Genomic DNA, 22,731 nt, shown 5'->3' with positions numbered 1-22,731 from the left:
ATCTCGTTATGGATGTATTCTGCAGTATTACCCTCAGATTTCTCAGTGAAATGCTTAAACTGAATCTGCGGGTTGAAAGGTTTTGTGCTAAGGCTCCTTTTAAAGGAATTCCTTTTCAAAACAAAGTGAGGTCTCAATTAAGATTCTGGCCTTCATTGGGCCACGGAGAAGCAGCTGGACGGAAATAAGGGTAGTCAATTTAGGGCAAATTTTCCTTTTATTATTGGGGAAACCCCAATGAAGGGGCGAGCACCCATAGAGAAGACTCTAATTGGTTCTTCCATATCTCACAGTGGCTGATTATTGAGCAGCATCAGTACATACTTGGGATTAGCTTACCCTTTCATTCCAATGTGTGTGAGGTAAGGAAGGAATATAGCTGGGAAGGCCGAGGTAAGCATTCTATAGCCTGTCTAAAATGCACCTTTTTTATATTGTACACAGCACTTGGATTTTTTTTTCTTTTAAAGGCAAATGTCCTACATGGTGGTTGATTGATTGTTATTGTAAAAGCACAGCAGTCAGATGGGATCCTGACCCATTGGGGCTGCTTTCCTACTTGGGAATGTGGAGGAATCAATTTACTTTTCTCAGTATATTATCACACTTTCATAGAAACAAATAAGGATAAATGGCAAGATACCAGCTACCTACTGGAGCAACCCAGGACTCCCATCACCCGGCTGAGCTTCCTGCTCGGAGACTTGTAAAGAAAACTAGCATTTATATAGCCTCTTTCACAACATCGCAAAGTGCTTTGCAACTAATGAAGTACTTCTGAAGTGTAATCACTTGTAATCTGGGGATTTGCAGCTGTCAATTGGTCCCACGAACAGCAATGAGGTAAATGACCAGATAATCTGTTTTGGTGAAATGGTTGAGGGATAAATGCTAGCGATGACACCTCTCCTTCGAATAGTGCCATGGGATCTTTTACAGCCATCGGAGCGGGTTGGCAGGACCTCTGTTTAATGTCTCCAAAGGCAGCACCTTCGGCAGTGCAACACTCCCTCAATTCTGCACTGAAGTATCAGCTTAAATTATGTGCTCATGTCTCCAGAATGGGGCTTGAACCCACAAACGTCTGACTCAGAGGCACGAGTGCCACCACTGAGCCAAGGCTGACCTGATTGAGCATTATAATGGTACTTCAATTGTCTGCATTCCCAATTATCGCCAGAATTACTACAAACACAAATCATGGACAAGACTTGTGCCTCACTGTACAGCCAGCCAACACCAAGCTGACATCAGACAACCTCACAGCCCAAGAAAGATTAAATTCATGTTATATGCATTGTACTTCTCATCATTCCCAGCCATAGAGTATTTCTGTACCATGTGTCAGACCAAAATTTGAGGATTCTTGATTATCTTCCAATTTCCATTGGCCACCAGATGGCATACTCCATTATGGCAAATAATGTGGGTCCCAGTGTAATACTGCAAACTCACTAGTGATTTTTTTTAAAGTTTAGTTTTTAAGGAATACATAAAAGCTTCATAAAAGAAACTGCTGAGTTATTGGAAGAACTAATGCATTAGCAATGCTGGCATTCTTCAGCAGTCCAACTTTAAAGTGCATTTGTTGGATCATTTTACTATGGACAATGAATTGATTTGTTCCTGCCATGATTATTGCAGTGTCAAAAATGTAAAATGTCCAATTAGTAGATTGCAGTGACCTGCGTGGCTAGCAAGCACACCCTAATTCCCAGTACAGTATGACTTTAGTAATAGCAATTATTGCCTGTACTATTTAAAATCCCTGTTTGAATGCAATTAGTGCTTTTTATGTTAATGGTATACAGAAATGCCTGAATAATAGCTGATTCCTAGGCAGCTCGTTGCAGTAAGGGTGGTTGAAGCTTTGTGGTTTGATCAGCTGTCTTGCTCTCTTTCAGTACAGGCACCTGCACATGCCTTCCTCAGTCAAAGAAGTTGCCAATCAAAATTCCTGAGAAACAAGTGCCAAGGAATTTTTCTTTCTGTGGAACTGAGATATGTAACACTTTGACCTTAGAGTGTGTAACTCGCTACCTTAGCAAGAACAGTTGTGTTCTTGAATTAAAAAATGCACCATAGCAATCAACTTGCTTCATGCAATAGAATCTTTTTCTCTCTTCAATCATTGAACACTTAGCAGTTCGGGGGAGAGCAGCAGCGGAGGAGGAGCCCGGCTTAAAAACCGGCGCGAAGGCAGAGGCCCGACCAGTTCGGGGGAGAGCAGCAGCGGAGGAGGAGCCCGGCTTAAAAACCGGCGCGAAGGCAGAGGCCCGACCAGTTCGGGGGACAGCAGCAGCGGAGGAGGAGCCCGGCTTAAAAACCGGCGCGAAGGCAGAGGCCCGACCAGTTCGGGGGAGAGCAGCAGCGGAGGAGGAGCCCGGCTTAAAAACCGGCGCGAAGGCAGAGGCCCACCAAATCAACAGCAGAGGAGAGAGGTAAAAAGTAATCAGTGTGTGACGTCACCAGGGAGCAGGTAAGTGATTGGTTGGTGAGTATTTCTCTCTTTTCAATACAAGCTTGACTTCTGTGGTGTTAAATTTCTAGGGTCTCTGGTGTAGTGGGGACAGTTGGTAAATAAAGCGCCCTAGAGTATACCTGTAACTGGGGTATTGAATAAATTTTTTAATTAATTAAAGGAGTAAGTCATGGCAGGAGAGCTCAGACCCGTGTTCTGCTCTTCTTGCTCCATGTGGGAAATCAGGGACGCTGCCAGTGTCCCTGGCGACCATGTGTGCGGGAAATGCATCCAGCTGCAGCTACTTGCAGACCGCATTGCGGTGCTCGAGCTGTGGGTGGATGAATTTTGGAGCATGCGCGATGCTGAGAGGCTCGTGGATAGCACGTTTAGCGAGTTGTTCACGCCTCGGTAGGGCAGCACAGGGGGTGACCATCAGGCGGAGCAACAAAGGCAGGCAGGTAGTGCAGGGAACCCCTGCGGACAGCCCCCTTTCAAACAAGTATACCGCTTTGGATACTGTTGAGGGGATGACTCACCAGGGGAAGGCAGCAGCAGCCAACTTCCTGGCACTGGGGGTGCTCCTGCTGCCCAGGAAGGGGGGAAAAAGAGTGGGAGAGCAATAGTGGTAGGGGATTCTATATAGTAAGGGGAACAGATAGGCGTTTCTGTGGCCGTAGACGTGAATCCAGGATGGTTTGTTGCCTCCCTGGTGCCAGGGTCAAGGATGTCACTGAGCGGCTGCAGGGCATTCTGGAGGGGGAGGGTGAACAGCCAGTGGTCGTGGTCCACATTGGTACCAACGACATAGGTAAAAAGAGGGATGAGGTCCTGCATCAAGAATTTAGGGAGCTAGGTAACAGATTAAAGAGCAGGACCTCAAAGGTTGTAATCTCTGGATTACTCCCAGTGCCACGTGCTAGTAAGTATAGGAATGGGAGGATAGAGCAGATGAATGCGTGGCTAAAGAGTTGGTGTAGGGGGGAGGGTTTTACTTTCCTGGATCACTGGGCCTGCTTCTGGGAAAGGTGGGACTTGTACAAGTCGGACGGGTTGCACCTGAACCAGAGCGGGACAAATATCCTTGCGGGGAGGTTTGCTAGCACTGTTGGGGGGGGTTTAAACTAACTTGGCAGGGGGATGGGATACAGAGGGGAGCTGAAATAGGGGGGGATGTGCTGCCAATTATAGAGAAAAAAACAAGTCAGCTTGGTAGACAGGGCAAATATATAAGGGCAAGGCTGGATGGCATCTATTTTAATGCAAGGAGTCTTGCAAATAAGGTGGATGAACTGAAGGTGTTGATAAACACATGGGAGTATGATATTGTTGCTATCACGGAGACATGGTTGAGGGAAGGGCAAGACTGGCAGCTCAATATTCCGGGGTACAGAATCTTCAGGTGAGACAGAGGGGGAGGTATAAGAGGAGGGGGTGTCGCAATATTAATTAAGGAGTCAATTACTGCAGTAAGGAGGGATGATATATTAGCAGGGTCCTCTAATGAGGCCATATGGGTGGAGCTTAAAAACAAAAAGGGGGCAAGCACTTTGCTGGGAGTGTACTATAGGCCTCCAAACAGTCAGGGGGAGATAGAGGAACAGATATGTAGGCAAATCTCAGAGAAATGTGCAAATAATAGGGTAATAATAATGGGGGATTTCAACTTCCCCAATATTAACTGGGATAGTCAGAGTGTGAAAGGCTCAGAGGGTGTAGAATTCTTAAAGTGCATCCCGGAGAGCTTTTTGAGCCAGCATGTAGAAAGTCCTACAAGAGAGGGGGCGGTACTGGACCTAATTCTAGGGAATGTGGCCGGCCAAGTGGAAAAAGTGCTAGTAGGTGAGCACTTTGGTGATAGTGACAATAATATGGTAAGATTTAAGGTGGTCATGGAAAAGGACAGGGATGGGCCGGAAATAAAGGTTCTAAATTGGGGGAAGGCCGATTTTAATAGGATAAGGCAGGATCTGGCCAAAATGGACTGGGATCAGCTACTTGTAGGAAAATCCGCATCGGAGCAATGGGAGGCTTTCGGAAGGGAGATTGAGATCATACAATGGCAACATGTTCCCGTAAAGGTCAAGGGTGGTTCCAAAAACCACAGGGATCCTTGGATGTCAGGGGATATATGAGAATGGATTAGGAAAAAAAGGAGGGCTTTTGGTAGATACAAAAGGCTAAAGACGGAGGAAGCCCTAGAGGAGTACAAAAAGTGCAGGGGGATACTTAAAAAAGAAATTAGGAGATCAAGGAGGGGCCATGAAATAACACTGGCGAGCAAAATAAAGGAAAATCCGAAGATGTTTTATAAGTATATTAAGGGTAAGAGGATAACTAGGGAAAAAATAGGGCCCATTAGGGACAAAAGTGGCAATCTGTGTGTGGAGCCGGAAGATGTAGGAGGGGTTCTAAATGAATTTTTTGCATCTGTTTTCACTATGGAGAAGGACGGTGTAGACATAGAAATAAGGCGGGGGGACTGTGATATGCTCGAACATATTAACATCGAGAGGGAGGAGGTATTGGCGGTTTTAGCTGGCCTAAAAATGGATAAATCCCCAGGCCCGGATGAAATGTATCCCAGGCTGCTGTGTGAGGCAAAGGAGGAGATTGCGGGGGCTCTAACACATATATTCAGGACCTCTCTGGCCACAGGGGATGTGCCAGAGGACTGGAGAACCGCTAATGTACCATTATTCAAGAAGGGTAGTAGGGAAAAACCGGGGAACTACAGGCCAGTGAGCCTAACATCAGTGGTAGGAAAATTATTGGAAAAAATCCTGAGGGACAAAATTTGTCTCCACTTGGAGAGGCAAGGATTAATCAGGGATAGTCAACATGGCTTTGTCAAGGGAAGATCATGTCTGACTAATTTGATTGAATTTTTTGAGGGGGTGACTAGGTGTGTGGATGAGGGTAACGCAGTGGATGTGGTATACATGGATTTCAGTAAGGCCTTCGATAAAATCCCGCACAGGAGACTGGTCAAGAAGGTAAGAGCCCATGGAATCCAGGGTGCCTTGGCACATTGGATACAAAACTGGCTTAGTGGCAGAAGGCAGAGGTGATGGTCGAAGGTTGTTTTTGTGACTGGAAGCCTGTGGCCAGTGGGGTACCACAGGGATCGGTGCTGGGTCCCTTGCTGTTTGTGGTCTACATTAATGACTTGGATATGAATGTAAAGGGTATGATCAGTAAGTTCGCGGATGATACAAAAATTGGTAGGGTGGTAAATAGCGAGGAGGGTAGCCTCAGTCTGCAGGACGATATAGATGGGTTGGTCAGATGGGCGGAACAGTGGCAAATGGAATTTAACCCGGAAAAGTGCGAGGTGATGCACTTTGGGGGGACTAACAAGGCAAAGGAATACACAATGAATGGAAAGACCCTAGGCAAGACGGAGGGTCAGAGGGATCTGGGTGTGCAAGTACACAGATCCCTGAAGGCGGCGGAACAGGTGGATAAGGTGGTAAAAAAGGCATATGGGATACTTGCCTTCATTAGCCGAGGCATTGAATATAAGAGCAAGGAGGTTATGATGGAGCTGTATAAAACACTGGTTAGGCCACAGCTGGAATACTGTGTGCAGTTCTGGTCGCCACACTACAGGAAGGATGTGATCACGTTAGAGAGGGTGCAGAGGAGGTTCACCAGGATGTTACCAGGGCTGGAGCGCTTCAGCTATGAAGAGAGACTGGGCAGATTGGGTTTGTTTTCCTTGGAGCAGAGGAGGCTGAGGGGGGACATGATTGAGGTGTACAAAATTATGAGGGGCATAGATAGGATGGATGCTGAGGAGCTTTTTCCCTTAGTAGAGGGGTCAATAACTAGGGGGCATAGATTCAAGGTAAAGGGCGGGAGGTTTAGAGGGGATTTGAGAAAGAACTTTTTCACCCAGAGGGTGGTTGGAGTCTGGAACTCACTGCCTGAAAGGGTTGTGGAGGCAGAAACCCTCACAACATTTAAGAAGCATTTGGATATGCACTTGAAATGCCATAGCATACAAGGCTACGGGCCAAATGCTGGAATATGGGATTAGATTAGACAGGGCTTGATGGCTGGCGCGGACACGATGGGCCGAAGGGCCTCTATCCGTACTGTATTACTCTATGACTCTAAATGTTCTGACGCTACAGCCATCTCAAACATCTAGTAATCCTCTGAGGGGGCATTTCAACAAGTTGCTAAAACTAGAGACCAAGTGTTGCAATTGTCTGAATATGAGATGTGGTTGGCCAGGAGACATGGACCATGATTCTGTGCTCCTACAATTTAAAAGATTTTCTTGTGGAAAATGCCAGGGCCAAAGCAAGGGATGCCAAAGGCAGTGATGTTGGCACAGTCCTAGACAGGACAGAGGAAGGGCCAATAAGACTGCTGGCAAAAATGTAGGATCCCATTTTCGTGGTTGCTTTTTACTGGGTGCAGCTTTGGGCCAGTGGGAACTTGGCAAAATTCAGTGTTTGATATCATTCAACATTACTTCAAGCACTGCTTTGAAAATCTGTAGAAAGTCGATGGTAGCATAGATTAGGATAGACAAGGCAACCAACAGAAAAAATAATAATGACAGAAAGTGTAAATTAAGACTTGCATAAGAACACAGTGATTTGGTTTACGTTCAGGAATGCGACGAGAGCCCTTCCTGGAGTGTTTTATATTCCTTCAATATTTATACCTCTAATTAAGCCAAATTCAGCAACACATCACCTTTAATTCTAAAAACAAAGAACTAGGCTTTTTGACTATTCACACTTTCACAAAAATCACTACAGGACAATAGAACAAAAGGAAAGACACTCAAAGGGTACACAATGAGTTTTATTTGTCACCAATTTGTGTAAAAAAAAACACAAAAACAATGTAAATGTTCAATAACAACCATATCAATTCACTGAAATAAAAACAGAAAATGCTGGAAATACTGAGCAGGTCAGGCAGCATCTGTGGAGAGAGAAACAGAGTTCACGTTTCAGGTTGATGACCCTTTGTCAGACCTGAAACGTTAACTCTGTTTCTCTCTCCACAGTTGCTGCCTGACCTGCTGAGTATCTCCAGCATTTTCTGTTTTTATTTCAGATTTCCGGCATCCGCAGTATTTTGCTTTTGTACCAATTCACTGGTCCAGCTGAGAGGTTTTGTCACCTATTAATGTAACGTTGAGCTGTGACGTATTAGCAGAGCCATTTAGTGGTACTTCCTCCAGCGATCATGCTCTGCAATACAAAGGAATAAAATCCACCATTATACACGTGCCCTCGATTTTCTGTTGCAATAGTAGGTCTAACTTTTTTTCGCTTTGACTCTCTGGCGCACCAGAAGGAGCAAACCCATCTGCTCATCAATGTGGCTACAGCAGTGCCGATTGTGTTTGGAATTTTCAAGTGAGACTGCCCTCTTGCTGTGCGGCATCTTGTCGCGATTGTATTGTATTTCAGAGGTTGAAACTAGTCTGACGTTTGGAATCTGGCCTCTGAAATAGACATCAGTTTAAGATCGATCCACTGAGGGGTTTCTTGTTGATACCAAATTGGATGCATAGCAACTAAACCTATTACGATTGCAAAATTAAATTCTCCCACCCCATGCGATCGCCACATTCTTCTCTCCCTCCCCAACAGGGGCTGTGAATGTTCTTTGACTTTTTTCCTCATAATTTTAGTCAACTAAATCAAAATGATTGTATTTTCCTCAACTGAATTATAATTGGAACCGGATTTCTTAAGAATGAAACAAAAAAAACAAAAAAATTTAGAATAAAATTCACAATGAATAATACGGTGTAATTGTTTTAATTTAGCTTGTCACCAGTAATGGAAGATTTGTTTGGAGAGAGTAGTGTGCACCAGCCATCATTCCATTTTATTTGCATATAATGTTTCCCACATTACAACAGTGAATACACTTTAAAAAAAAAGTACTTCATTGGCTGTAAAGCGCTTTGAGACGTCTGGTGGTCGTGAAAGGTGCTATATAAATGCAAGTCTTTCTTTTGTTTTATAAGCAACCCTGCATATAGGCAGCAATCCAAACTTGAGCCCTTAGGGAAAATAATTATAACTCACATATAGCCCGCACCCATGATTTTAAAAATAAGCGTTAAAATATGCAGCCTGTGCTTGGGTAAATCTGGTACATTGTATGAAACATATGTGAATTCATGAGTTAATCCTATCAATGGGTAGATTAAGGAGGATATTTGCATGCCGTATACAGTATATACAAATTTACTGGTGTAGCTTGCACACCTGCGACAGCCACAGGACAACTGTAGTAGGCTGGTCAGGATTTTGAATGAATTTGTTTCTTTAAAAAAAAACTTAAACACCTGAAGTGAAATGGAAAAACAATTCTGAATTTAGCCAGCCTTCAAAGAGGTTAACCAGGCTGTTTTACCTAATCATAGATGTCTTTAAGGGGAAGCTAGATAAACACATGAGGGAGAAAGGGATAGAAAGATATGTTGACAGGGTGAGATGAAGAGGGGAGGGTGAAGGCTCATGTGGAGCATAAACACTGGCATGGACCTGTTGGGCAGAATGGCTGGTTTCTGTGCTGTACATTCTATGTAAATTATTTCTAGAGCTAAAACAACACTGGCCAGTAGCCCACAACTTTTGGGAATGAACTTGGAAATTGAAACACAATTAGAGTCTTAGGGCTGGATTTTGTCAATGGGGAGCTTTTGGAGGCGGGACTCCCACTTGTTGGGTTTTAGTCCCGCCTCCATTGACTTGTGGCCAACCCACGCTATTTTCCCTTGATTGACCTTGTTAAGCCCGCCCAGCGGGCTCAGCAGGCCAATTAAGGGAAAGCCAGTTACAGGTGACGTCAGCGAGTGACGTTTCAACTGTCAAGAGCTTTTGACAGATGAAATGTCATCATTTGACGGCTCTTTGAAGCTGTCAAACACTGACAATCTGTCTTTTAAGCTGTGACTTTACTCAAGACTCAATTAGAAAGCCTTCCTGGCCAGAAAGCAGAAGGCTGCAGCTTTTGACAGTTCAGCGGCCATTCTGCTTTCTGTGCCGGTGAGCTGAGCGACTCCCGAGACCTGAAGGGAGGAAGCCTGCAGGAAGAAGTAAAGGTAAGTAAAACTTATTAAAACACTTTACACACATCTCGCACACTTACCTCTGCACACATGCACCCATGACTCACCTGCACACCGGACATCTCGGCCCCTCCAACCCCCGTAGACCGACGGCCCGCCTCGCTAACCCTGGCGAGGTTCGGAGCCGTCGGGAAGCCCACACTTCAGGGCTCAAAATAGGGATTAGCCAAAAAACTGCCTGTTAACAGGCAGTCAATTGGCATTAATCCCCTTCCCGCCTTGGCTACCCGCCTCCTGGCAAGATGCCATGGAGGCGGGTTGGGGGCGGAATAGGCACCCACCTCCAAATTCTGCCATTATCCTGGCAGTCCCGCCTCCCCAGGGCTGGCAAAATCCAGTCCTTAGTTTCCATTTAAGCCTCAGTTTATTCTTTCTCAACAATTCATCTTGTTTCAATTTCCAAAATCTGTTCCAAAAGTCATGGCCTTATGAGTTGTGTGAATGTAAAAGAAGAATTACCACATTATTTGAAAAACACTGGGGAGAAAAAAATCCTGAAAATTCTGAGGCAAACTTAAAACTTTGATTTAAAAACTTGGGAAATAATTAGTCTAAAACTAGCACTTTTTTTCTCCTTAGATTATAGACTAAAACTCGAGAACCAAAAATAGGATGAAAGTTACAATCATTTCTATGATTAAACATTTCAGTTGATTGTCTGCAGCAGTCTCCATTTATAATGTCATTGCACCAGAATTTCATGATGTCAGGGACTGGCAGTGGAGGAGAGTTGCTTCTGACCATCAAATGGCAACAAGTGACTGAGGGATAACTGATGAATGTACAGGTCCCTCTTTTTATAACACACTGGATTACAGGACAAATTCAGTGAAACACGTAAATTAAATACAATTCAAGTCTTGGGGAGGTCTGTTCGGGTTTACTTACTAATGTGGCTGTATCCCCAAACGTAGCTTATCATAACATAACCCATCAGGAACATTGCAACTCCACCAACGCCGCCCTTCTTCACATCGATGTACTTCTTGTAATACGCACCATGACCTGCATGACAGAATAGAGTAGAACAGGGTGAAAACACCTGCTACACTAAAGGGAAGCTTTACTCAAAAGCTAATCCATGTTATACCCGACTATGGACTTTCAGGGTGACACTGAGTGCGAATGTGTAAAATTACATTATCTGGATCACACTTACCTCTGCAGATAGCATTAAGGATGGATTTTGGAGATAGTACTCGATTTAAAGTCCAGCTAGGAACCTCTGTCAACTTCAAATCCAACAACGTCTGCTTGACAAGTGGCACTGCAAGGCAATCACAAGTTACTCAACAGGAGCGCCTAGTGCTATACAGGAAACTTTTTTTATCCGGCATGGACGGGACCGACGTGGTGCCGGTTCATCAAAAATTCCGGATAACCGAACGCTATAGTAAAAGATACGGAGCTGAGAGCTCCGTATAAAGCAACAAAAGCAACAGCTTCAGAACAATGGGCACAAGTTGCAAGCGTCTCTGTAGCTTAGCAACAGCTGCAGCCACACCCTTGCACAGCAACAAATGGAGTAAAAAAAGTAATAAAAGTTACCTGAACCTACTCCTGAATTTTGCCGGTTAACCGAGATTTCCAGTTATTTAGGGGCTGGTTAATCGAAAGTTTCCTGTACTACTAAGTGGAAACTTGGAGGAACACGGGCACAGCACGGCGCACAATCAAATACTTCCTTACAGAGATAATATAATCCTGAGTAAATCACCTTGGCCTACACAGTGTGCACAACATATTTCAACCACAGAACTATACAGATTTACAACAGGTGCAGACCTGAACCAACAATGGTCCATCTCTGAACACTCATCATTTCTAACTGACCTCCACTTTAATTCTGTCTGACATTGAAGAAAGACCTGCCCCAATAGGTTGGTGGGTAAGAAAACCATCTGGTATGGTACTAAGAGAGTTTGCAGGTTTGATTTCCAGCCTTTATTGAGTCAACTGGCAGCCCAAGTAGCAGTCGCAATGTTCTAAATGAGCTTAGTCTCCTTGTGTTAGGGAGGAAGTGTCAGCCAAGCTTTGCACTTTGGATCACTATCCAGTGGTACCTGCACACTGTGATTGAGATTAGGGCCAGGATTGGCTGGTTGTCCTCTGCTATGCAACAGCTTGTAGATACTCACTGTCAGGTTCACACGAGGAAAATGGCCATGTTACATGGAGTGCCAGAAGGCTAGAGGTGCCTATGGGACTCTACCCAACTAGAATTAGCATCTGCAGGAGAGAATAAAATTGTTGAAACAGGAAAAAAAAGCTTTCAGTATATTACTGCATTAGAATAACTGAATTGATAGTGTATAAAGTCTTGGTTTGTACAGGTCTCAAATTGAATATTGATTAACTGGTAAAATAGTACTAGATTGTTCATGTTTTTAAGGAAAAAGTAAAGTTTGCCCGTGAAGGTGAAGGATGTCAATGCTAGGGAGAGGGACATGATCCTGTTTTTCATTAAAATGTAAGCATTCCTGGGTCAGGGACAGCACTGAATCCAAGGGAAAAATGGGCCTTGCACCATGTGTTTGTACCTGACTAATGCCACTACCATGGATGCTGTGTTACTGCGTAACTGTGTACAAATTACTCTGAGTGATAGTTGCGAAACTAACAGAATTGGGGGGGAAATGTGTTGGTTGTGAAAGGCGCTATATAAATGCAAGTCTTTCTTATTGTAAGGTGGAAGATGTCACTGTATATCAGATTCAGTCGTTTACAACTCGGTGTCTGTAATGTGCTGCCTTTGTGGTTAATTTTAATTCTGTCAAAAACTTGTCAAGAAAAAAATTGGTTGTTGTAAATTCTATTCCAGACTGATTTAGTCAGGCTACATGTTGTCCTATTCTCTTCAAAAGGTCTATTATTATTTCATTTTCTAAGCTAAAATGCACCAAAATAACTCCAACAAGAAAAGTTAAACCCCCATATATTTACCCTTAAATTGTTTCTAGAAAACGGAGGCAGTCTTCTGGTTATAGGTCCTTTCTCTTTAACCAACAATGTGCTCTTCCAATGCAGGAAGGCAACTCAGAGCCCTTTACAATAAGGAGGGAAAGGATACAATGGACACCAAGCATAGGAAAAGGAGGCAGAAACGGAGATGCTGGAATGAAGAGCCAATGGCACAGTTACAGAGGAGGTAATTTGAGGACGTTTCTGACAAGGGAAAAAGTTGGGAAGGTGGAGGGGATTGGGTAGAGAATTCCAGAGGGCAGGAGCTTAGTGGCTGAACAAGTGATCACTGATGATGGAGTGGAGGGAGCGAGGAGAGGTCTGTTGTAGAAGGAAGCGGAAGGCACATACAGGGACATAAGGGAAGAGAAAGTCACTAAGGTTGGGTGGAGACGTTTAAAAACAAGGATGAGAATTTTGAAATCAGCACCCCTGGACACATGCAGCCAGTGGGGCTGGCATGTCGCATGTGTGGAACTCAGTTGGGTTAGAACATTGGCTGCTGCATTTGGGATGAGTTGAAGATTTTGGAGGTTTAGCATGGGGAGGCCAGGTGGAAGGACATTGGAGAAGTCAGACCTTGAGGTGATGAGGCAGAGACAAGGGTTTTGGTGGCAGAAGAGAGATAGGAACAGGTTAATGTGGTGGTCAAGGAGGTTGATGGACTTCAGGCTAGAGCTTCAAAGGTCGTAGAAGTTTTGGATGATCCAGGTCTTGATATCAAACAGGCAATTAGAAATTATCTTTGGGTCAATGGAGGAGGCAGCAAGGTGGAGCAGGGTTAAATCAGGATATTTATAAGAAGTAGCATGTGTCCAGCGAAGAGCCGAGGGTGAAGGATGGACCTTTGGAGGACAACAGAGGTGACCACTTGGGCAGAGGGGAAGCCAGTCCTCAAAGACAAATAAACCCATAATTTCAGACTTTCTGTGACATAATTACCAATGTCCTATACCAAATGGAATTAACGGTATCTCTAGGTCATAGAACAAAGTTTTATCCCGTGTAATCACGGTTTTTATAAATTCCTCCTCCTATGTTCCATGTGCCAAACATCAATAAATTCAGGGACTGATTGGACTTTAATTATTTTTGACACTTTTCCAATGATCTGAGAATGGATTGGTGGTACCACTAATGCGATTGCATAAAGATACAATAAAATGGGATACCTGGCAGCAATCAAACCGACTGAATTTGAAATGGTTTGTCGTCATTGTGTAAACCCTTAATAGTAGATGACTGTATTTAGTAGGAACTCCAGCCAAAATGTAGTTGCTGAGTGAGGGACAGGAATGGGTTCAGTTGAGATGCCCCATTACAATTCAAAACAGGGTTCCCCTTTCCGACTCTCACTCTCCAGGTCATCCATGCTGAAAGTGTGTAAGTGTAGATGTTTGATGAGGATAGGATGGGGCTCAAAGGTGATGACCTCTATGACTGAATAGCTGCTGACACTCTATAGTTAGACTAACAAATGCCGAGTGGCAACTTAGGCACAATACCAGAGGGCTGCTGATGCTCAACAAGAGTTGGTGCCTTCACAAAAGTAGGGGGAGAAAATGGGTGGATATAGAAATGAATTCCAGAAACTTTTTTTTTCCCTGCAGACTTCCAGTTATACCAGCAGCTCTTCACAAGTTCTAAAATTCGAGATTCTTCGAGATAAAATGCACCCTACGTGTGGATTTTCTTAAAAGAAATCATTTTTAAACTGCCGGGTGCCGTTCAGGCCTAGCAGTACAGAATGGAGGAACAAAAATGGCAGCTAATGCCGAGACAAAGAAAGATTTGTCGGTAGGGTTGAAGTAAAAGAATGTTAAGGGAAAGAAAAAGCACAAAAAAAATAGGAAAAGCAAACAGACTGGGAAACAGAGAGTGAGCTACGTAGTCTGCATCCCATGTACAATTATTGAGAGTTACTTACTACACTTATGTTTGTGTGGCAACTTAATAAACAAGGCTACGTAATAATCAGATTTTTTTCTCTTGTGAACTGAGGGCAACATTGATAACACAAAAAATATTGGACATTGAAATAAAGCGCAGAGAATAATAAGTTTGCATCCCACCGTTGGTAGAATATAACCTCACATATAATATACATGGCAACAATTCCAAAATTCACTTTGTTTGGCATCCTCTGCCTTTTGTGTATACACAGGGAAACTGACTAGCTTGGTCATCAGGCTATTCAACCATGGAGGGTACAGTATATATAAAAAGACGAGTGATGATCTGGGAGCATTGGATTGATTGCAGCCTTGATATTAGTCCTTTTTTCGCTATTAAAAGACTTAACATAGAAGATAGGAGCAGGAGTAGGCCATTTGGCCCCTCAAGCCTGCTCCGCCATTCAATGAGATCACGGCTGATCATTCAAATTCAGTACCCTGTCCCTGCCTTCTCTCCATATCCCTTGATCCCTTTAGCCTTAAGAAATATATCCAACTCCTTCTTGAATATATTTAATGAATTGGCCTCAACTGCCTTCTGTGGTAGAGAATTCCACAGGTTCACCACTCTCTGGGTGAAGAAATTCCTCCTCATCTCTGTCCTAAATGGCTTACCCCTTATCCTTAGACTGTGACCCCTGGTTCTGGACTCCCCGACCATCAGGAACATCCGTCCCGCATCTAGTCTGTCCAGTCCTGTTAGAATTTTATAAGTTTCAATGAGATCCCCTCTCATTCTTCTAAACTCCAGCGAGTATAAGCCCAATCGACCCAATTTCTCCTCATACGTCATTCCTGCCATCCCAGGTATCAGTCTGGTGAATCTTCGCTGCACTCCCTCCATGGCAAGAACATCCTTCCTCAGATAAGGCGACCAAAACTGCACACAATACTCAAGATGTGGTCTCACCAAGGCCCTGTACAACTGCAGCAAGACATCCTTGTTCCTGTACTCGAATCCTCTCGCTACGAAGGCCAACATACCATTTGCCTTCTTAACCGCCTGCTGCACCTGCATGCTTACCTTCAGCGACTGGTGCACAAGGACACCCAGGTCTCGTTGCACTTCCCCTTCTCCCAATCTATTGCCATTCAGATAATAATCTGCCTTCCTGTTTTTGACACCAAAGTGGATAACCTCGCATTTATCCACGTTATATTGCATCTGCCATACTTCTGCCCAATCACCCAACCTGTCCAAATCATACTGGAGTTTCTCGGCATCCTCCTCACAGCACACACGCCCACCCAGCTTTGTGTCGTCTGCAAACTTGGAGATATTACATCTAGTTCCCTCGTCTAGATCAGACACTTACTTAGTGTCTCTCGGACATGTCTCAAATGTTTCACGCACAATGAATCACGTCAAAGGGCACCGATTCTTGTGTCGGCAAATATAGGAGCCATTTTGTGTGATGCATGCTCTCATAATAGCAATGAGATGAATGAGCAAGTCATCTGTTTTTGGTGGAGGGAGGAATATTGGTCAGGGCACTGGAGATCTTTAATGTCCAGCTGAACATGCAGACTGGGCCTCTGGTTAACATAGAAGATAGGAGCAGGAGTAGGCCATTCGGCCCCTCGAGCCTGCTCCGCCATTCAATGAGATCATGGCTGATCATCCAAATTCAGTACCCTGCCTTCTCCCCATATCCCTTGATCCCTTTAGCCTTAAGAAATATATCCAACTCTTTCTTGAATATATTTAATGAACTGGCCTCCACTGCCCTCTGTGGCAGAGAATTCCACAGGTTCACCACTCTCTGGGTGAAGAAATTCCTCCTCATTTCAGTCCTAAATGGCTTACCCCTTATCCTTAGACTATGACCCCTGGTTCTGGACTCCCCGGCCATCAGAAACATCCTTCCTGCATCTAGTCTGTCCAGGCCTGACAGAATTTTATAGGTTTCGATGAGATCCCCTCTCAATCTTCTAAACTCCAGTGAGTATAAGCCCAATCGACACAATCTCTCCTCATACGTCATTCCTGCCATCCCAGGTATCAGACTGGTGAATCTTCGCTGCACTCCTTCCATGGCAAGAACGTCCTTCCTCAGGTAAGGCGACCAAAACTGCACACAATACACATCTAATCCAAAGGGCAGAACATCTGGCACGGCTCCACTCAGCACTGTATTGGCATGTCAAGCCTATTTATCATATACTTGGCTATAGTGTTTCCATTTTATTTAAGACTTTTATTCTATTTTTTCCATTTGTTTTTGTGCTAGCAGCTCCGGGTCTAATGTTAACATGAGAGATAAACAACTAACATCATTTGAACAGGCTTATCAAGAAAAAAAATCTTGTTATCACTGTCCTGCATGTAGTAAAATGCCAGAAAATTATGGAATTCTTCAATTAATGAGCTCAAACATTTGTTTTTAAGCCAGATTGGCCAGCATCCACAATAAACTGGCAGATTTGTAACCATTTAGGCAAGATTTTAATACATGGAAATTGTCAGAGCGCTTGTCAGGTTAAGTTAAAAGTTAATTTATAGGGAGCGGAAGCCTATACCTCAGGGACGCTCCATTCACGCCAACGAAAGCTGGCACTTTGCGAGACCAGCTTGGGAGGCAATGCAGAGTGCTCGACCTTGACAAACACACTACTGGTGGAGTGATGTACTAAATTGCTACAGATTTTTTCACGATTGGTTGCCTCCTGGAGCAAAAAGATCCTAAAAGGCAGTTAGCCGTGAAGCATCAAATGCGCAGATATGTTTTTGACACAAATAAATTAGCATATTATCTTCAGTATCTATTGTGGCCATATGTTGGATAAAATGTATTCCGCCTACACGTTCGCTCCTCATTGAAAGTATGATTAACAATCAACAGGAGTTATCTAACATGAATTGTTGCTCTACCACATTTAAGCTATGGTGAGTTCCTGATCTCAACCATACTGTCGCGGGTTAGGCAGAGCTTGGGAAGCTACTGGGTATTTCCCCCGTTAGGAAAATAAAAATAAAAAGGTGTTGTCATTATATTCTTACAGGGCTTGACAGGGGAATCTAGAACTAGGGATCAGTCTCACAATAAGGGGATCGGCCATTTAGGACTGAGATGAGGAGATATTTCTTCACTCAGAGGGTTGTGAATCTTTGGAATTCTCTACCCCATAGGGCTGTGGATGTGCAGTCTCTACCTCATAGGGCTGTGGACTGCGTGTCCGACATCCAGTTCTGGATGAGCAGAAATTTTCTCCAATTAAATATGGGGAAGACCGAAGCCATTGTTTTCGGTCCCCGCCATAAACTCCGTTCCCTAGCCACTGACTCCATCCCTCTCCCTAACGTCTGTCTGAGGCTGAAACACACTGTTCGCAATCTTGGTGTTATATCTGACCCTGAAACGAGCATCCGGCCACATATCTGCTGCATAACAAAGACCACCTACTTCCACCTCCGTAACATCGCCCGTCTCCGCCTTTGCCTCAGCTCATCCGTTGCTGAAACCTTCATCCATGCCTTTGTTACCTCTAGATTTGACTATTCCAATGCACTCCTGGCTAACTCGCACCAAGTCCCGCTCACATTGGTTCCCAGTTAAGCAACGACTCAATTTTAAAATTCTCATCCTTGTTTTCAAATCCCTCCAGAGTCTAACCCCTCCCTATCTCTGTAATCTCCTCCAGCCCCACAAACCATCCCCCCACCCCAGATACTTGTGCTCCTCTAATTCTGCCCTCAAGCACCCTGATTATAATTGCTCAACCATTAGTGTCCGTGCCTTCTGTTGCCTAGGTTCTAAGCTCTGGCATTCCCTCGCTAAACCTCTCCGCCTTTCTTTCCTTCTTTAAGACGCTCCTTGTTTTAATGTCAGCTGTGGCTCAGTTGATAGCACACTTGCCTCTGAGTCAGAAGGTTGTGGGTTCAAGTCCCACTCCAGGGACTTGAGCACATCAAAGCTAGGCTGACACTCCAGTGCAGTACTGAGGGAGTGCTGCACTGTCAGAAATGCCGTCTTTCAGATGAGACGTTAAACTGAGGCCCCCATCTGCTCTCCCAGATGGATGTTAAAGATCCCATGGTGCTATTTCAAAGAAGAGCAGGGAGGTTATCCCTAGTATCCTGGCCAATATTTATCCCTCAACTAACATAACAAAAACAGATTATCTGGTCATTATCACATTGCTGTTTGTAGGAGCTTGCTGTGTGCAGATTGGCTGCTGCGTTTCCCACATTACAACAGTGACTCCACTTCAAATGTAAAGTGCTTTGGGACGTCAGGTGGTCGTGAAAGGCGCTATATAAATGCAAGTCTTTCTTTTTCTTAAAACCTTCCTATTTGGCCAAGCTTTTGGTCATCTGGCGTAAGTAATATCTCCTTATCTGGCTTGGTGTCAATTTTTTTGTCTGATAATACTCCTGTGCAGCACATGGGGACGTTTTACTACGTTAAAAGGTGCTATATAAATACAAGTCGTTGTTGTTGTATATTCAAGGCTGAGATAGATTTTTGGACTCTAGGGAAATGGGAATCGGGCGGGAAGGTGGAGTTGAGGTCGAAGATCAGTCATGATTTTGTTGAATGGCGGAGCAGGCTCGAGGGGCCGAATGCCCGACTCCTGCTCCTAATTGTTATGTTCTTATAAACCCCTCCCTTCACATAACTCTTGAGCATCGTAAATGGAAGAAAAATTTAACACCAGCAACCCCCGCCACCCTTCGCATAACTCTTGGAGCATCTTAAATGGAAGAAAAATTTAACACCAGCCCCCAAACAAAAGGGTTGATGCAACACTGAAGATTGCTGCAATTTTGTGAAGTGCATTAATGTCCAGCTGTGTTTCTCAGGGTGTGGGTCTCCAGGAGCCATGTACAAGGTCAGTGGGGCTGGTTTCCGTGGCAACCGGGGCCACGGCACCGATTCATTTACACCGAATGCGATGCTTCCTTTTCCCTTTCCCCGCCCCATTGCTGTCTCCGCACACTCTGTACTGTCAGCCATTCGGTTCCTAATTTCTATACTCTGACCTGCTTTCCCCATGGTCCCACTGCACGCGCGCACAGCAGCCTGGGAGTGAGGTCAGCGGGCTGCCGTGGAGTAAAGCATGACGGGAGTGAGGGCAATACGGCCTGGTGCGGAGCAAGGCATCATGGGAGGGAGGGCAACGGGTGCAGAGCCGTGCATCATGGGAGGGAGGTCAACAAGCCTGTGCAAGAAAGGCCCTGGCCAAAAATCAAGCTAATACTTTATTTTGTTTAATTTTCTATATATTTTTAAAAAATGAACCATACTGTCATGTGTTTAACACAGCAGGCTTTTGTTTTGTTTTGTTTTTGCAGTCTCAGCCTGACTGTTTTCCCAGAGGTTGACAATTTGTGCCAATTGTGTGCTGTGGGCCCCACGCCCACTCAGAGTTGGATTGAAACTGCCCAAACTCACTTGTACCCAGCAGTCAGGCCAGGGTTGTCAATCCTTCAGGAACGTCAAGAACTAAAAATTAATCTCCTGGACACTTTTGCGAGCAACCCAGGAGAAACATCATGGGGTCATTACAAAAAAAAATGTTTGTTTTTCCATTTTCTTTGAACACTTTATAAAAAAAACATTGGAGATGGGGGCCCCCTCATTACCATTTAGGGCAGCACGGTGGCATAGTGGTTAGCACTGTTGCCTCACAGCACCAGAGACCCGGGTTCGAATCCGGCCTCGGGCGACTGCCTGTGTGGAGTTTGCACATTCTCCCCGTGTTTGCGTGGGTTTTCTCCGGGTGCTCCGGTTTCCTCCCACAGTCCAAAGATGTGCGGGTTAGGTTGATTGGCTATGATAAATTGACCCTTAGTGTTAGGGGGATTAAATATGTGGGGTTACAGGGATAGGGTGGGATATGTAGGGGTTACGGGGATCGGGTGGGATATGTGTCGGTGCAGGCTCGATGGGCCGAAATGGCCTCTATCTGCACTGTGGGGTTTCTGTGATTCTGTGAAGGGTGTTTGAGTGTGTGGGGTGGTTGAAACAGGATGACACCTCCAGGAATACGTCTACCCAGAGTTGGCAACCCTAAGTCAGACAGAAGAGAATTTGATCCCATCAGTCTGGCCTGGTACCAGCTGTTCCCTTGAAATGTAATGCTAACAGCATTGTTGAATTTTATATTGTCCTGCTACTGTTCAATCTCCTTTGCCATTGCACACAGTCAAGACCAAGTGTAGTTTTCAGGTGAATTGGGGGTAGAGGTCAGGGTGCACACATAATTCAGTTTTACATTTTGCTCTTATTTTAATATTCCCATTGTAAATTCATATGTCCATATTTATGCAGCCTATGTACACTTATGCTGTAATTACACCCTCCTGAAAGTGGGGGGTGCTGTAGCTTCCCTCTGTCTATCCCAAAATGTGTTGGAAGGAGGTGATCAAAATTTTTTCCAAAACAAATCAGAAACTGAACAGATACGCAGAGGGCATTCCATGAAATACTTTTCCTTCTGGATTTTGATGATCATCAAATATGATCATCACAACATCCCAGGGGTCACAGTTCGCGGGGAGGGGTGTTGTTAGTCGGGCAGAGTTGAGGGTGGTGGTCGGGGGGTGGGTCGGGGTCTGATCACTGGTGGGGAGATGGTGGTTGGAGGTGGGAGAGCAGATGGTTGTGGGGATCTGATCACGGGGGGCGGGGGAGTAGACAAGCGGTGCTGTGTGGTAAACCACTGTATTGTATATTGCCACCTCTGGGTGGCGCTGTGTATGGAGGCATGCCTCAGCTGACTCCACCCACCACTGTGTGGGTTTCGTTCAGCCTTATTCATCTCTTCTTTCGACTCATCATCTCTTCTTCGACTCATCACCTTTTATGAAGTAATTGATAAGCGTATCAATTTTATTAGCTAAAAGTTAAATGGCGACACCTGAGGAGCAACAACAGCAACGGATACAGCAGACATTGCTGAGAGCCCTCAGACCACCACGCCTGGACCTCGACCCTCAAGATGTGGGTGCATCAGCCAAGTTTGAACACTGGCTGAGCTGCTTTGAATCCTTCCTCGCAATCTCACAGGTTACAGAGGAGGATCACAAACTGAAAATTTTGACCGCCCAGGTGAGCCATCAAGTATATATGCTAATCCGGGACTCTAATACGTACGTGGCGGCCCTCGAGCTACTAAAAGGGCAATATACGCGCCCAGTGAACACAATTTACGCCCGACACCTCTTGGGATCCCGCAGGCAGCAACCGGGAGAATCGGTAGGGGCATTTGCACGGGCGCTACTGGCACTCTGCAGAGACTGCGATTGTAAAGCGGTAACGGCTGTGGAGCACGCGCAGGGACTCGCCTGTGATGCCTTCGTCAGGGGCCTCCAGTCAGACCACACCCGGCAGAGACTGCTAGAAAGCAAGGAACCCGACCTGAAGACGGCCATTGCCCTTGCGCTCTCGTTAGAGGAGGCCCACCGAAACCTCGAGGCATACCCCCGTAACGGCGCCGAGACATGGCAATCGAAACCGTGGGACACGGGACCGCCGCCCCCGGCACCAACCGCTGCAGCGACCCAACCGAGACAGCAGCCTCCGGTAAGAACTGCTTCGATGCCCAGTAACCAGGCCCAAAAATGCTATTTCTGTGGCCAGTTAAAACATCCCAGAGCGCACTGCCCAGCTAAGACAGCTACCTGCTCGGGCTGCGGGAAGAAAGGCCATTACGCTAACGCCTGCAAGGGGAAGCCAGCCAGCAGCGCAGCGTGCGGGCCGTGGGAGCAGCCATCTTATCCGCCATTTTGTGTACCCCTGGCCGCATGGCATCCGCCGCCATCGTATCCAACGCACTCAACCGCCATTTCGTCACCGGAACCGACCACCGTCTCGGCGGATGACTATAGTGACTCACTAAGCCACATACTGGCCTCCGTGACGCTGGATCAAGGCCACCCTCACCATCTATCCAGCTCCATGATGGATATCGCGGTAAACGGCCGCGCCACCAGTTGCCTGATCGACAGCGGGAGCACAGAGAGTTTCGTCCACCCCGACACGGTACGTAGCCACTCCCTCACGATTCTGCCAACGCACCATCGCATTTCTATGGCGTCCAAGTCCCAGTCAATGGACATCAGCGGCTACTGTGTGGTGACCCTGTCAGTAGGGGGCACTGAATATCAAAAATTTAAACTGCTAGTCCTGCCCCGTCTTTGCGCTGCCGTCCTGCTAGGGTTGGATTTTCAGTGCCACCTTAAGAGTGTCACACTAGCATACGGTGGACCCCTCCCCCCACTCACAGTCTGC

General features: G+C 45.4%; 1 protein-coding gene across 3 annotated transcripts; it reads right to left on the bottom strand.

The window, feature by feature from the left end:
* Window positions 1-7,267: 7,267 nt before the first annotated feature.
* atp5mf (ATP synthase membrane subunit f) lies at window positions 7,268-19,569 on the bottom strand. 3 transcript variants are annotated; one of them, XM_086000351.1, is made up of 4 exons: window positions 19,480-19,569; window positions 10,738-10,849; window positions 10,467-10,583; window positions 7,268-7,680 (listed from the first exon to the last, which is right to left on the bottom strand). In XM_086000351.1, the coding sequence occupies exons 1-4, from the start codon at window positions 19,489-19,491 to the stop codon at window positions 7,652-7,654; spliced, it is 270 nt and encodes an 89-aa protein (XP_085856477.1). In that variant the 5' UTR covers window positions 19,492-19,569; the 3' UTR covers window positions 7,268-7,651. The 3 variants fall into 3 exon arrangements, with proteins under 3 accessions (XP_085856477.1, XP_085856479.1, XP_085856480.1); XM_086000353.1 differs by having other exon boundaries at window positions 10,738-10,845; window positions 19,479-19,527; XM_086000354.1 differs by lacking the exon at window positions 19,480-19,569 and adding an exon at window positions 11,717-11,813 and having other exon boundaries at window positions 10,738-10,845.
* Between the last annotated feature and the right edge of the window lie 3,162 nt (window positions 19,570-22,731).

This window comes from Somniosus microcephalus, chromosome 11 (assembly GCF_052327205.1).
Source record: "Somniosus microcephalus isolate GS21.2 chromosome 11, FLI_Smic_1.0, whole genome shotgun sequence".
In the NCBI taxonomy this organism is placed as follows: Eukaryota; Metazoa; Chordata; class Chondrichthyes; order Squaliformes; family Somniosidae; genus Somniosus; species Somniosus microcephalus.
Note: the sequence above shows the minus strand (reverse complement) of the source record. Positions and strands in the feature narration are given on the sequence as shown.